At 38.7% G+C, this 14,551-nt stretch overlaps 2 protein-coding genes across 3 annotated transcripts; both read left to right on the top strand.

The window, feature by feature from the left end:
* The first annotated feature begins 1,865 nt into the window (after positions 1 to 1,865).
* On the top strand, positions 1,866 to 10,433 carry LOC113047798 (probable E3 ubiquitin-protein ligase makorin-1). Of its 2 annotated transcripts, none has more exons than XM_026209095.1 (8): positions 1,866 to 1,986; positions 2,771 to 2,899; positions 5,931 to 6,142; positions 7,431 to 7,651; positions 7,739 to 7,953; positions 8,150 to 8,260; positions 8,892 to 9,077; positions 9,193 to 10,433. In XM_026209095.1, exons 1-8 carry the CDS (start codon positions 1,907 to 1,909, stop codon positions 9,272 to 9,274), a joined length of 1,236 nt encoding a protein of 411 aa, XP_026064880.1. In that variant the 5' UTR covers positions 1,866 to 1,906; the 3' UTR covers positions 9,275 to 10,433. The 2 variants fall into 2 exon arrangements, with proteins under 2 accessions (XP_026064880.1, XP_026064879.1); XM_026209094.1 differs by having other exon boundaries at positions 1,867 to 1,986; positions 8,892 to 9,036.
* A 1,254-nt stretch (positions 10,434 to 11,687) lies between these two features.
* On the top strand, positions 11,688 to 13,946 carry LOC113047799 (transmembrane protein 121B-like). Its single transcript, XM_026209096.1, is given in 2 exon segments — positions 11,688 to 12,231; positions 12,234 to 13,946. Coding segments are annotated over 2 exon segments (1,185 nt in total). The 5' UTR covers positions 11,688 to 11,747; the 3' UTR covers positions 12,935 to 13,946.
* The last annotated feature ends 605 nt before the right edge of the window (positions 13,947 to 14,551 follow it).

Below are 14,551 nucleotides of genomic sequence, written 5' to 3'. Positions count from 1 at the left end.
ATAAATCAAACTATATATTAAAAATGGAAAATATGATAAATAGATATTATAAAATATCATAAAATAACATAAAATATTCTATTTTACAGTTTCCTGTACTGCAGATTATTTTTTACATATAACAGTATTAAAACATTAAATGACTGCTGTGTACTTGATTATGTGGCCTTATAAAGACACGCCTGCACATGTTATTAACCATATTAACAAAACAAAACAAAACATTCACAACGGTATTTTCCAGAGTACTTGAACTTCCCTAAATGCACAGTACTCATCTTCTCTAAATGCCCAGAGGGAAAACCTTAAATGGGCAATAGTGTGCAATACCTCTAAAGTAATTTATCTTAAATGTATCTACCACACATTTAGTTAGTTTAGTTTTGTTACTGAAAAGTCACATTTCAGTATGACTTAAACCTATTGACTGCGCATTTGCATATTTAAAACACGCTTTATTCACTCATGTTAATGCTTATGTTAAAGCTCTAGTTGCAACACCTTCCATCAGTGCTCTCTATTCAATTTCTATAATGTGCGTGTCTGTATATATATATATATAGAGAGAAGAGAGAGATAGAGAGAGAGAGAGAGAGAGAGAGAGAGAGAGAGGAAGTGAGAGAGCGCACTCAAAAGTGCTAGGATTTCATTGAAAATGTTAATGCACTAATTAAAGGGCCATATAGGTCGGTCTAAACAGGGGATGAGAGGGATTTGTTTAATAATGAGATTTTAAATATTTAACACCAGTCACAATGATAATGGTTTCAGGAGGGAGAAATAACCAGACTATTGTTGTGGTGACATTGCTAAGGTCAGGTATAAAAAGGAACTATGGAGGGACTTTCCTTACTACTGTCTTACAAGAAAATTGTGATTAAGCACCTTTGTTTATATTATGAAATGAATTGATTAACAAAAGACGTTTATACATACATATTTGTTTTGTTCTTGGGTGTAGTTTAGATAACTACATCTGTGAAACTAAATTATCATAGAAACTATGAATGAGCAAATATTACACAGAATATATGCACGTTTTTCTTGTTATATAAAAATGTAAAAATTTTCAATAAGAAATGGGATTTTTTTAAAGGATTTCTAAACAAATTACTATATTTTTCTATTTGCTTTGGGATAAATGTGCTTTTCAAAATTCCCAGCAAAACATTACATTATCTGTTTGTTTTTTTCTCCCTGCTTTTTCTTTGCTTTGTTTGAAGTGTGTAATAAATAGTGGGTTTTGGGATTTACATGTAATCTCTCCATCTTGAGCAGGAACAGTGACAAGAAGGACTGGTTGATTCATGTGAAAAAGGAAAGGCAATATATAAATCTGTCTGCTTCTTTTAGAGAAATGTAAAAATCAGTCACTGGTTACTTAAGTAATATATGACATCATTTACAGTAATTAGCTTGCAAATTACCTTTTACATTAACACTTTAATTTTAAGATTCATATGCTATAATCTTCCTCCATAATGTGATGAACGATCACCCTACATTTTACGATTTTTATATCTTTAATAATTTACTCAAAATAATTCACTCCAAAAGACACTAATTTATGTACGACCAAATTAACTTTCTCTGATTTAGAAAAATAACATTCGAATACATTCTAAACATATTAATATCATTAATAAAAACAGGTATAACTGTTATTAAGTTAAGTTCGTAATATAATAATATGAGGAATGTTATAACAACCACTCGTTGGAATGTTTCATTTTAAACAGTCTATGCACCAGACTCGCGTTAGGTCTTCGCTTTTCCGAAAACACCCGATTACGACGCGGGTAAAACTCTGGATCAATTACGGCGCCTTCGGTTTTCCGAAAATGGCCGAACGCAGAACAGCCGCTTTCCGGAAGATCCGGGTGCTGGGGCTTCAACATAAACAGCAATGGCGGAGGCAGCGGCAGCGGCAGCGTCAACAGCGGCTCCAGCAGTTATCGGAGGCTGGACGAAGCACGTAACCTGCAGGTTAGTGAAAATCATTCGACGGAAGCGGTTGTCGCGATATTAAACGGTCTCAAATACTAAACGCAGCTGCCTGTCCGTGCGTCGACGGCGAGCCATCGGATAGCGCCGCTGTCTTTGTGCTGAACTGGATGAGTGTGTGTTTGTTGTTGTAGCGCACCGAATCAGCGATAAGTCCGACAGTGGCTGCTATTTGCGGTCCTTTCTTCCTCTGTGTGAGTGTTTATCTCTGCAACCTCCATGTAGTTAAAAACAACAACAACACGGCACTGAATCCTCCACATATGGCAGTCAGTTTGACAGCAAAGAGTATTTAAGGAAGCCGTTTAACAATTTCGACATCAGCCAGTGTGTCGTTGTAAGCCTTGATGATTTATGAATAGGAAATCATTTTCCAAGCTTTATTTTTACTAAGTCTAGTCATGACTGTACCAAATAACCTTTTTTATTTATCAATATATCTAACGTTAGTAGTATACAGTAAAAGTAGTTGTTTTTGAGTTTTCAAACCTAAGCAATATGTAATGTTTATATTAACACTGTTGTCAAATGTAACATATGAAGGCTTATGTGGTTCAAGCTGTTTATACAATAAATGGTGTGAGCAATGTTTTATGAATCAGTCATAGGCTTTTTAAGGCTCTGATGCTTATTAGTATGACATGGGTATTGATAATTTTTATGTTAGAATGCAATAAAGCAATAAAGTTCATGCCTTCAGATGTGAAAAATCCTATGCAGTGGGTTCTGCGTGCGTGTCAAGCTCAAAAAACATTTTCTTTTGTAGGTATTTCATGCACGGGCTTTGCAAAGAGGGTGACAACTGTCGATATTCACACGACCTCACCAGCTGCAAGCCAACCATGATCTGCAAGTTCTTTCAAAAAGGATGCTGTGCTTATGGAGACCGTTGCAGGTAAGAGAAACAATGCTGAAACGTTTAGACTCAAAATGTGCTTCAAAACAACCGCTGACTCTCTTGACTAGATCTGTGCAGATGTTACATAACATCAAAGGTAATGTAATCTGTATTTCTGTGTTCGGGGCCGTAACACAGTGGTAAGCAAGGCTTCTGAGAAATGCTGCATGTAGCTTCAGTACGTACCCGTGATATTCGAGAAGCAGAATTTTCTGTTAACAAGTACTTGAGTTTGTCGCTTTCTTAAAGGGAGTGTCTTTTTGCTGCCAAACACAAAAGTTAATATTTTGAAGAGTCTTTTGACATTGGCTGCCACTGACTTTCATTGTATATAAATATATTGAGTATATATATATATATATTTTAAATATAAAAAAAATGCTTACACAGGTTTGGAATGACAAGAATTTTCATTTTTGACTTAACTGTCACTTAAGAGATGTCAAATCAACTACATTTTACACAGTGGCATGTACAAGGAGAGAGCCCCTGCCCCTTTAATTGCAGACACTAAAGTGTCCGAACTAGGTGCCCCCAAATCGTGATTTCTACCAAGGGGGAAAACCGCTGATGTGCACTCGTAATGAAAATCCGGAGGTCTGTGCACGCCACTGATTTAATGCATTTATCATGCATTAAATGTTGCCATTTTTAAATCTAAGCACACCAAGTGCCCTACAAACTGGTCTACAAACAGACTGTTTGCATTTGTGTTGTATTAATGCTGTCTATAGATATATGAATGCCTTAACTAATGCAACACAAATGCAAATGGTCTATTTGTAGGCCATTTATTTTTGAGTGAAACTACTGCCGTTTACATACCTCTAGACACTCAAAAAGAAATGGCCTACAACCAGACCGCCTTTGGCCATTGCAGTCAAATGCATCGGCACTGAGAGCAGTGCAAAAATTAGCCTGCGAGCCAGACAGTGCAGACGACGTTTGTCTCATATTTGTCTGCGGTCATGTGTATCCCCATAGTAACTGCTGCCCCCGGCTCGGCACTATGGGAATGTCTTTGTTTGCTGAGACTGTTCTATGACAGCATTACATCTGACCGAGATCTCCCTCTTGTTTGGCTTGAGAGGACTGTTTCCTGTGGTTTCAGGGTCTTGAGCTTAAATCTCTGAAGTCTGGAGTCCAGATTGATGTCTGACAGAGTTGTATTGTCAGCTTTGTCAGATGTATGGGGAGGTGCAGTGATGCTTTTGTCCCCATATGGGGTTTACCGCATTATTGTCCCTGTGTTTTTTTTTTTTGCGAGAAGTGGGGGGGGGGGCTGAGCTTTCATTAAGTGTGTGTTGAAAGGGCCTCAATGTATGCTTCATTATGGATGGATTCTTTTTTCCTGCTTTGTCTATCTCTTGCCGTCTCCTTCCATGTGCCTCCCCCCACACCAATCTGGGGGCCAAATAGAGCAGCACACTGCAGCATGCATGGCAATTACATAACCCCAGTGTGTTAACATGCATCTCTCTCTCTGTCTCCTGCTGCTGTTGCTACCGCCGTCAGGTTCATTCGGTTCATTCTGCCAGTCTGCAGCCACTTGTGCTTCCACCGCTGTCATTTATTCATGCGACCCCCACGTATAGACGGACACAGGCGCACAAACACATATTGGGCTAGGATAGGGCTGAAAGACCCAAGAAGGTTGAGGATGGAGAGGTCTGTGGAAGTTTAAGGAAAGCACTGAAGCATGTTTTGATGGGGAATAATGAGAAATATAAAGGTCAGAAGCTAAACTATGACGATGTCATCGGGCTTGTTAGCTATCGTCAATAATGGTATGCTACGAGTGCTTTTTTGGGGGAATGGTTTTCTGTAAGATTTCATTTAGAAATCGTATTTTCATTCTTGTTTTAAGTTTAAATAATTGATTTTTCAAAAATATATTTATAAAAATATTATTATTATTTATTAAAAATATACTTATTACTAAATTTACTCCTTTTTTTTTCTGCAGCTCAAATTAAAGTGGTTTGATTTCCAGGGAACACATACATAATCGTCAATGCATACTTCAAATTATTGAATGCATGTTGGTTTGAATAAAATGCTTTTTTTTTTTTTTTTTTTTTTTTTTTAGAAAAGCAATATGTCACTTAGTACAAGTAAATCTACAAATCAAATACGCAGCATGTACATATTTTATATTACTCATATTACTTATGATATGAATAATGATCAACACTTCATTTATTACAAACACTGTACCATGAATGCTGTAAAAAAATAACCTTGAATTGTATTTACAATTAAAACCTTATTACCTTATTGCCAAATTAAAAACATTGCATCATCCTCTTAAGGAATTCTAATGGATTGGTTATTGTCTTAAACAATTACTGCATGTGAGAACTGTTCCTTACTAACAATTATGTTGTCTGTAACATGATGCAGGCAACCTAGCACTACATTTAAAACTTGTTCTTACACACTAGTAAGGTCGACTGGTTTATCTAGATTTGTTTTCTTGTATTGCTTTTGAAATGTTTAGCCATTTATGTTTCCATTAGCATGCTGAAGACTGTAGACCGTCTGCACTGTAAAGCCCACTCGGAAATGTTACATATTTAAATGAATCACTTCTGAAAGAGGCTAACTGCTGCATTATGATTGTGAATGAGACATGTACTCACCATGGTAACCAGACACACTTTTCAGGTTTGTGACTGTATCACCTTGAGAAAAAAAAATATCACCATTGGGGAAACACTCGGACACCTAAGAAAAAAAAAACACCTAGGCGCTTAATGATTATAATGTGCTAAAGCCTGTCTAAAATGGTTTATCTGAAAACATTGTTTTAATAACAGCCAACACTCATTTAAATATGTTATACAAGTAAATAAGTAATAACATTTCATAACTATTCCAGACCACTGAGAACACGTTTTTTTAATTCAGAAGCTTTCCTTTCAGAGAAAAACTATGTAGACCTAGGGGGACATTTTCTTTGCATTGCTTACCTGGTGTATCAGTCCATATTTTATTATATTTTCATTAAATTTGCATTGTGCCTCAGGTATGAACATAGCAAACCTGCCAAGCAAGACGAAGTCTCTAGTTCTAAGCCGTCGATGCCGCTGACCGCTGCTCCCCTTGCTGGCACTCCTGATCCCGTGTCTGATGGGCCAGGTGGTACGACCGATGCCCAGGAGAAGCCCCAAGGCTTGGGGGCAGTGGACTGGGTCAATGCTGCCGAGTTCGTCCCAGGGCAGCCCTACTGTGGGAGGGGTGAGTGTAGCAGGGAAAGATGTTCAGTTGTCATTGCCAAGACAATCTGTGAAAACAGTGCCAGCAGATAAGCCAAGCATTCGGTGTACAACATGAAGGCTGTTTTACACTTAGGCTTCTATTTTATATCTGTTTGTTTGACCAGTGTTTTGCTTTGTCATAATAATGCTGTCACTGTTGTGGTTATTACTGTTTTTGTGGCACACTTCTTCATTCCTGTATACAAGAACCAAAGGAACTGATTTTCACTTCCTGGAAAATAAATTAGAAAAAGTGTATCTGGAATTTCTTACTCTGATTCTTTGAAAGGCTTTTCAATACGTTTTTGTAAATAATTAGATAATGTATTGTTAATCCTCTACAATAAGATTCAATTCATTAACATTAATAAATGCTTTAAAAGTATTGTTCATTGTTAGGTCATTAACACATAATGCATTAACTAACAAATCTTATCGTAAAGTGTTACCAATTCATTTTACCATAGTTAGTGTTGCAGTTACACTTATACATTTGTCAAGTGCTTTTATCCAAAGCGAGTACATTCAAGTGACGCATTTTATCAGTTATGAGAAAACATATCGTATTTACTTGATGTGCAGCGAATTCGATCGTTGGCACTCGATTGAGCCATTAATGGAATCAGTATTGCAGAACTCCAGACCGACACCACGCTGATATAATAGTATAGAAATTATACTAAAATAACACTGCTATGTTGTAATGTAGCCCATTAAATGTAGGCTTTTTACAGTTGCCAAGCAACATAGCAATTCGGCACATTCTTATAGAACATGTGGCCTCATGTGTGCATTTATCGCCATTTTATGACTACTTCAAACGTGGCGCATACAATCAAAACTCGCCGTTTTATAATGCAGCATAAATCAGCCCCCTTACTAAAGTTTGACTGACCCTGCAGACACAGGAGAGCTCAGGCTTTGCTCTACCAGTGTGCTCTCTTGTTCTTGCTGGCCCAGACCCTCTTCCATTTATCATAAAGGGTGACTTCATCAGCAAAGAGCTAAAGGAACCATGCTGTTTCTTTCCTAGTCTTTGGGTGGCGGCCAAAACTCCTACGTTCAAGAAAGCAGGTGCTTTTCTTCCAGCATTTACTGTGGTAGACAGCATTACGAAACCGTCAAATACATCAATAATTCTTGCGGTTTCTTTCTTGCAAATTTCTCTCATGTCTCAGTTTTTTTTTATCCACAATAATGTGGTTGATTTCCTATCCCTATCCAGGAACTTGGTCATTTAATCTTATAATATTTGTTGTTCCTTGCAGCTGACCCAGTGCCATTAGAGGGATCTGGACCTCTTATCGAAGAAGAGTACGAGAAAGAACTAGGTAACAAAGAAATGAAGAAACAGCTTTGTCCGTACGCTGCTGTTGGTGAATGTCGCTATGGCCTCAACTGCGCCTACCTCCATGGTGACGTTTGCGACATGTGCGGCCTACAGGTTCTCCACCCTTCCGACTCCTCTCAGCGCTCGCAACACATCAGGGTAAATAGCAGACTTGCATCTTTTTCTTAGACTCTTTTCATTTGTGAAAGTTTTAGCGTAAAATGTCGTAATATTTGTTTACGGCAGGCCTGCATCGAAGCTCATGAGAAAGACATGGAAATCTCGTTTGCCATCCAGCGTAGTAAAGACATGATGTGTGGCGTGTGCATGGAGGTGGTGTTCGAGAAAACCAACCCCAGCGAACGCCGTTTCGGCATCCTCTCCAACTGCAGCCACTGCTACTGCCTCAAGTGCATCAGGAAATGGCGGAGCGCCAAGCAGTTCGAGAGCAAGATCATAAAGTAAGACTCAAGATAATTAAACGTGTATTAAGTAAGATTCTGGGGAGATGATCTTCAATAATTTTTAATATAGTATGACCGTTATCTTACGATTATCATCTCTAATTGTAATTGTCCACCTCTTCTTTTAAAGATCAGTGCTGGTATAAAAAGAAGAACCAAATTTTTTGTGACAAATCAATGTGTTCCCAATCAGGTCCTGCCCAGAGTGTCGAATCACATCGAACTTTGTCATACCAAGCGAATACTGGGTGGAGGACAAGGAGGAGAAGCAGAAACTCATTCAGAAATACAAGGATGGCATGGGGTACACAGAATTTTGAGAATTTTACTGATTAAAATAATTATTAAATACTGTCATTTACTCGCCCTATTGTCGTTTGCCGCCCATGGAACACAAAATGTGACTTTCTGAATTGCATTCTGGACACTAAGAGTCACAAAGGTACTGGGTTACTCCGCCACAGTACCCCCGACGCAATCTAAAATAGTCCGAATATAAACACTTATTATAGGTGCACCCTAGTGATTCAGGACAAGCTAAAAACACGGGTTGGAAAATTGATTCATGGTGTACTCGCTTATTATATACATTTTTCTACATTTTGAACATAAACAAAGTTAAGGACTGCAGCTCTGATTGGTTGTTTCTTAACGGGAGCGATGTATTTTCTGCAAATGGCAATAGGACCACTGGGAGGAGCCAGAGGAGCTTGATTTTTTTTTTTCAGAGATTATCTGTCTCATATTCTACTGTGAGGACATAATGACAGGTTTAACAAATATGTAAAAAATATATTTTTACAAAAGTTACCTACTGCAGCTTTAAGATTAGTAAATGACAGAATGGTAATATTTGGGTGCACTGTCGTTTTAAGCCTGAAGCATTTTATGATTCATTTGTTTATCTAATTAGCTTTGTCCATCTTCATACCCAGGAGTAAACCATGCCGATATTTTGATGAAGGCCGTGGGACCTGTCCGTTTGGAGCCAACTGCTTTTACAAGCACGCTTTTCCCGATGGGCGCCTGGAAGAGCCTCAACCCCAGAGGAGACAGACCGGCTCCAACGGAAGAAACCGGGTAAAGCTTCTACTGAAGCCTAACGGCTGTTTTCTCCCAATGTTAGTGCCAAACTAAAAACTTTGTTACGTGAAAGCATATCGTATTTACTTAATGATGTGCTAGGAATTCGATCATTGGCACTCGATTGAGCCATCAATGGAATCTGTGTTGCAGAACTCCAGACGGACGCCACTCTGGGATCTTTTCGACGAGCGGGAGAACAGCGACTCCTTCGACAACGAAGACGAGATGGTGACGTTCGAGCTCAGCGAGATGCTCCTCATGCTTCTGGCTGCCGGAACTGACGATGATGTCACCGACTCCGAAGATGAGTGGGACTTGTTCCACGAAGAGCTGGACGATTACTACGAGCTATACCTATAGCAGGCCTCCTTCCATCCTTCGCTAACTCCCTCCTAGACTAACCCTTGTCCCTATTTACTCTGTTTCTATCCCTATTAGAAACTAAACAGAACTGTCTTGTGTGACTGATGGGCAGTAGTGTCTTTTTTCCCCTGTGTTGTGGCAGTGCCTTCCAGCAGGCCATTAAAATGATTAATTCATTTCAAATTCAATAAATGAATATAAAACACACGTCAAAAGACATTAAAAAATAGCTCTTGTGCTAAAAAATATTTTCTAGAAAGCCTTCTCCATTATGTGAGTCTGTCCATGTCTGGTTAATGTACTAGAAAAAGTATAAAGAGCAAAAACAAACGTTATTTAAAAAGAATTGCAAGAAAGGACACTAAGTTATACAGTATATAAAATTGGAAAGATATATCTAACAAACCTTACTGAATTCATCTCAGGTGTGGGTTTGACCTGTTTATCATTGACTGTGAGGATACAGCAACTGTGTATGACTTCACTAACTGGTGGCTGTTAATGCTTCTGATATTTTTGAAATATCCCTCTTCTCATGCACTGATTCTGACTGGGTGGGAGGTGGTGGTGGCGGGGAGCTTCCTGGAGGTCACAAATGCACTCGTCAACGTTCACGCGGACAACTCGTGACATTAAACCTTATGTAATGTCCTTTTGTTTCTCACTCTTATTAAATTATCCACCTGTTTAGCCGTACCTTACTAGCTGTGGTATCCCATGGGAAGTCCCTATGAACTGAGTGTGCTGATAATTTGTGAATCTGGACTCCCAAAAGCAGACTTAAATGCGTTCAAATATGAAGCTGAATGTTCATCAGTTTAACTGTCTATTAATTGTAAATCTGTTTTGCTTCAGTGAATATTGCATTATTAAGATCAGCTGGCAGTAGTCAAACCACAAACCCCCAATTGTTATTCGGTTCTTGTCGAACTTGGTCGATATGCATATGTTTATACAGAAATGTGCTTGTTTTCTATGGTTCAGAACCATCCAATGTAACTTGAAATAAAAAGTTTATTATCAAATGATTAGATGTCTATGTGAATGTTATTGACGGATTATATAGTCATATTTAGGCTTAGAGATAAAGTATCCAGGGCATTTTAGTTGCCTCTGTAGTTTGTGTAATGGAGAATAGCCTACTGTCATGGTTTTTAATTTAGCAGTTGTGCTGTGGGCTTATTGGAGGTTGAGGGCGGTTAAAGTATTATTCATGCATAAAGTATCATATTTTTTGGAAATTAAAGTTATACCTAGCTACAAAAAAAAAAAAAACATTTAGAAAACGATGGTTGTAAGTTTAAAGTCTTTTACAAATCAGCATTAAGAATACAGCTGACGCACACTGTAACAAACTACAGCATTTATAATGAAACCATGCTCAGACTCTTATAAATAATGATACTCATTAAGTTCATACCAGGCTTCTGATGTCCTACATCAGGCTTCTGTGAGTGATTACGCTTGAATGCACATCATCTTTAAGACAAATGTGTCTTGTCTATAAAAGTACTGCTTTGGAAAGGCCTTTTGCATTTTACTTGTTCTCCATTTTTATGGAAGCTGGTTTGTAAAAGGCATCATATTCCTACATTATACTTATTTTATTAACATTATCTTTCCAGAAACAAAGCCTCTTTAAATAAAATGCTTTGCTGGTTTTATTCTGAGATTGCACCCCCCCCCCCTCCCCTTTAAAAAAAAAAATAAATTATTGCTAATAATTTTAATAAAAATGTTCAAATATGTATATTTTCACTATGGCTTCAAGTATAAATGTAATATTTATTTTGTGAAGGTAATTCATACCTTTCAAATTTTTCCACATTGTAATTAACATTTTCTATATTTTAATTCATCCTAAAATCGTACTGATTTTTTTTTTAATGTAATATTAATATGCTTGTATTGTAAGGTAAATTACAAATTGGATGGGTTTTTTTGTTTGTTTTTTTATTGTTGCATTTTGTACATTCTTCTATAATTTCTATAGGCTACTGTAGATTTTTTTTGTAATATTTAAGTCGCACCTTGGTGAAATCGACGTACAGGCCTATCGAAAGGAAATATAAAAAATATAATATAAAAAAAATATATGAATTCAGTAGCCTGCCATCATTTTAAACGTGGAGATGAAATGTTCACAGCATAAATCCATGTTTTTAACGAATATAAGATGCGTAGATTTAATAGTCACTTTAATATTTATCCGGTTTAATTGGGAGGGATTCTGTATGAGCACATTCCATTCCAACGCAATTCCATAACGGGATTTCCTCCTCTGCCCCCATGAGCGGCTATCATTACACCAGCCGAGCCAAAACAAGTCGGGAGGAGAAGGCATGAATACAATGACCGCTGAAATCATAAAAGACATCTCCCAGCCCGACTCACCTGTCTCCTCAGCACCAGAAAACGGACAGCTGTTGTTCATCCGAAGCGTCGCGTCCAGGAGGGACACGCAGACCACCAGCGGCAGCGCCAACCTCGAGGAGGGCAGCTCCCAGCCCCTGGTCTCCTCCTCAGCCACAGCTCAGCCTCAGTCTTACACCATGACATCGGGCGAATTCATGCAGTCCACCCCGCTGTTCGTGCAGAGGTCTAGTAAGAACATGTTTTATAAGATCCTGTGTTTCCTCGTGCTCGTTCTTCAAGGAGGCATGCTGGATTTCTACCTCATCATCTTAACGGATCTCTACTGGTGCTCGTGGATAGCCACGGATTTGGTGGTTATATCCGGATGGGCGATCTTCTTCATGAAAAACGCCAGGAGCAAGCGAGAACGAGCGTGTGGTTTCCACCAGAAGGGCTCCATCTTCGGATGCAACCTGGGGAGTTCACCTTCGCGTACCTGGCATGGCTCATCTACGTGATCGCGTCCACCCCGAAAGTGGTGCTCGTCCTGGAAACGTCCATCCTCGATCTGATCGCCCTCAAGGTGCCGTTTGGCATCACCGGGTTTAAAATAACCATGCTGCTGTGCGCGCCTTTGCTTTACTGCCTCATCAACTCCGTCATCGAAGATCCAAACGGCTCCACGCGCTTTCACTCCCAAGGCTGCTTCATGAGCACCTGCTTAGACATCCTAGACAGCTTCACGCTGGTGGAACTGCTCCTTAAAAACGAAATCCCGAGCATATACCTTAGGTACACAGTTATATCGGTGTATTTCATCGCACTGGGCGTCCCGGTTGTTTGGCTTTACGAGTTGACGGCCTCAGAGATGAACTGTCGCTGGGTATGGGCGAGGTTCTTCACCGGCGTGCTGCTCAACGGTCCGCTCTTGGTGGTCAGATGTTTCCTCGTCTTTGTTTACAAAACGCCCATATCGGTTTTCATGTTCAAGAACATCTTCTTCTTGGGGTGTAAGTGCCTGGAGCTGGTTGAACAGTGCACGTCTTTAAGAGGTGTCCGACGGTTTGCACGTGGACGCGGGGGAAACCCATCCCAGTTCTCCCACTGCGTTTCCGAAAACGACATGTGTCCTCACGGCTATGTGAACACGCTGGCTGTCAATACTCAGTCGTAGATGCCCATTAGGGACTGGGTTTGACCGGCCGGGAGCCACGTAGGCTACTACACAGTGTGCATCAGCCCTTTTAAGGGAAGGTACTACAGAGGTGCTAACATTCCTTGATGAAGATTATACACACAAACCAATTAACACATGCAGAAAATGTATTGCTATAGCAATATGCTATATATTTTGAGGTACGGTCAGCTGCGAGGGTTAAAATGGTCAAAACGTATTTTAGAATTAAAAATCACAAGTTAATAAGAAGTATTTTGTTTATAAGGTCTTAACAGAAACTCAGTATGCACATTAGGAACCATGTAATTTTCACAAGTGTGCACAAGTGAACTCCACAAAAATGTGTTTTTGTGATGAACTCACTGGTTGCTAGTTGTCAGACTAGTTTTGCTGTGTTTTTTTTTTTATTTTAGTAAATAAAAAAACAACAACAAAACGGGCAATTACCAACAATAAGCACAATTAGGGTTCTGTACAAAACTTGAAAGATTTGGTTTATTAGGCATTGGCCTGAATCCAAAATATAATTTGTGTCAGACATGCCCAATAATTAGACATTATTTGCTTGGTATATGTGTTCTAAAATCAGAATAATTCAATGGCTATGACAACAATAGCCAGTATTTGTCCAATCGAACCTAAATACACATTTATCCCTGTAGTACCTCTCCTTATGAACACCCCGTCGTCCTCCTCTACTCTCAACTGGTGCTACAACCAAGCCACTCAATGTGCCAATGAAAAACTTTCCCTCCTGTGACCTCTGCAGTATATATGGAATGGGATGTGACTGTCAGCCAGTGCTTATATAATGATACGAGAATCTTTGATTTGCACTTGTTTTGTGAGGCACTTTAATTACGTGAGGATTATTCAACCGAGGAAAGGTTATAAGTGCAATGTTGTATAATTTATTTTCTATGTAAAAAAATGTCCTTAACTGACACTAGGCTCATGTAGACACATTTATAGTGCTTTCAGACACCTTGAGATGTACCTGAATGCACTCGTCAAAAGTGTAAATACTGTATGCCTTGTGACTTGTTAGGCTTGGTGTACACTTTAAATTGTGAATGTGATGTAGTCCTTTCCTATTTGAAATATGTGGAAATGGTACTTAGGAATGGAAAACTGTCGAACGGTGTATTATATGGATTCATAATGTTCCTTAATGTAATAATAGGCTACTCTAAGCATAGAATCTATGAGGATAACTGAACTGTAATCCATCTTTAATGACCAAACTCCATTGCTGGTCCCAACCGGCTATAATATTACCAACATCAGTTTGTACAAGGCTACCTCTCTTTACAGAACCTCATGGTTGAAATCACAAACTAGTCTGTTATTTATGCTCAATTTCAGATGCTGTTTTATTCATGCCAGTAAATGAGCTATGATTAACACAATTAGTAACATTTTGATCATGAAAATTATAGTGCTGATAGATAGACTTTATTATAATCTACATGCAGTGCATTTCTGTCTAAATGAGAATCTACGTAAATATGTATATCTCCAAGCTCACTGCTTATACTATATTTACACCAGGAACTTGAACATATATGTCAAAGCTTAATATCCATGTTTCTCAATCCTCCACCAAAATGGAAA

Source organism: Carassius auratus, chromosome 29, assembly GCF_003368295.1.
Source record: "Carassius auratus strain Wakin chromosome 29, ASM336829v1, whole genome shotgun sequence".
NCBI lineage: Eukaryota > Metazoa > Chordata > Actinopteri > Cypriniformes > Cyprinidae > Carassius > Carassius auratus.
Note: the sequence above shows the minus strand (reverse complement) of the source record. Positions and strands in the feature narration are given on the sequence as shown.

Bases quoted from the DNA above. Each gene is read 5' to 3' on its own strand.
- LOC113047798 (XM_026209094.1), top strand. From the start codon at position 1,907: ATGGCGGAGGCAGCGGCAGCGGCAGCGTCAACAGCGGCTCCAGCAGTT. The intron at 2,900-5,930 runs GTAAGAGAAACA...ATTGTGCCTCAG, and splicing joins GCTTATGGAGACCGTTGCAG to GTATGAACATAGCAAACCTG. The intron at 6,143-7,430 runs GTGAGTGTAGCA...TGTTCCTTGCAG, and splicing joins GCAGCCCTACTGTGGGAGGG to CTGACCCAGTGCCATTAGAG.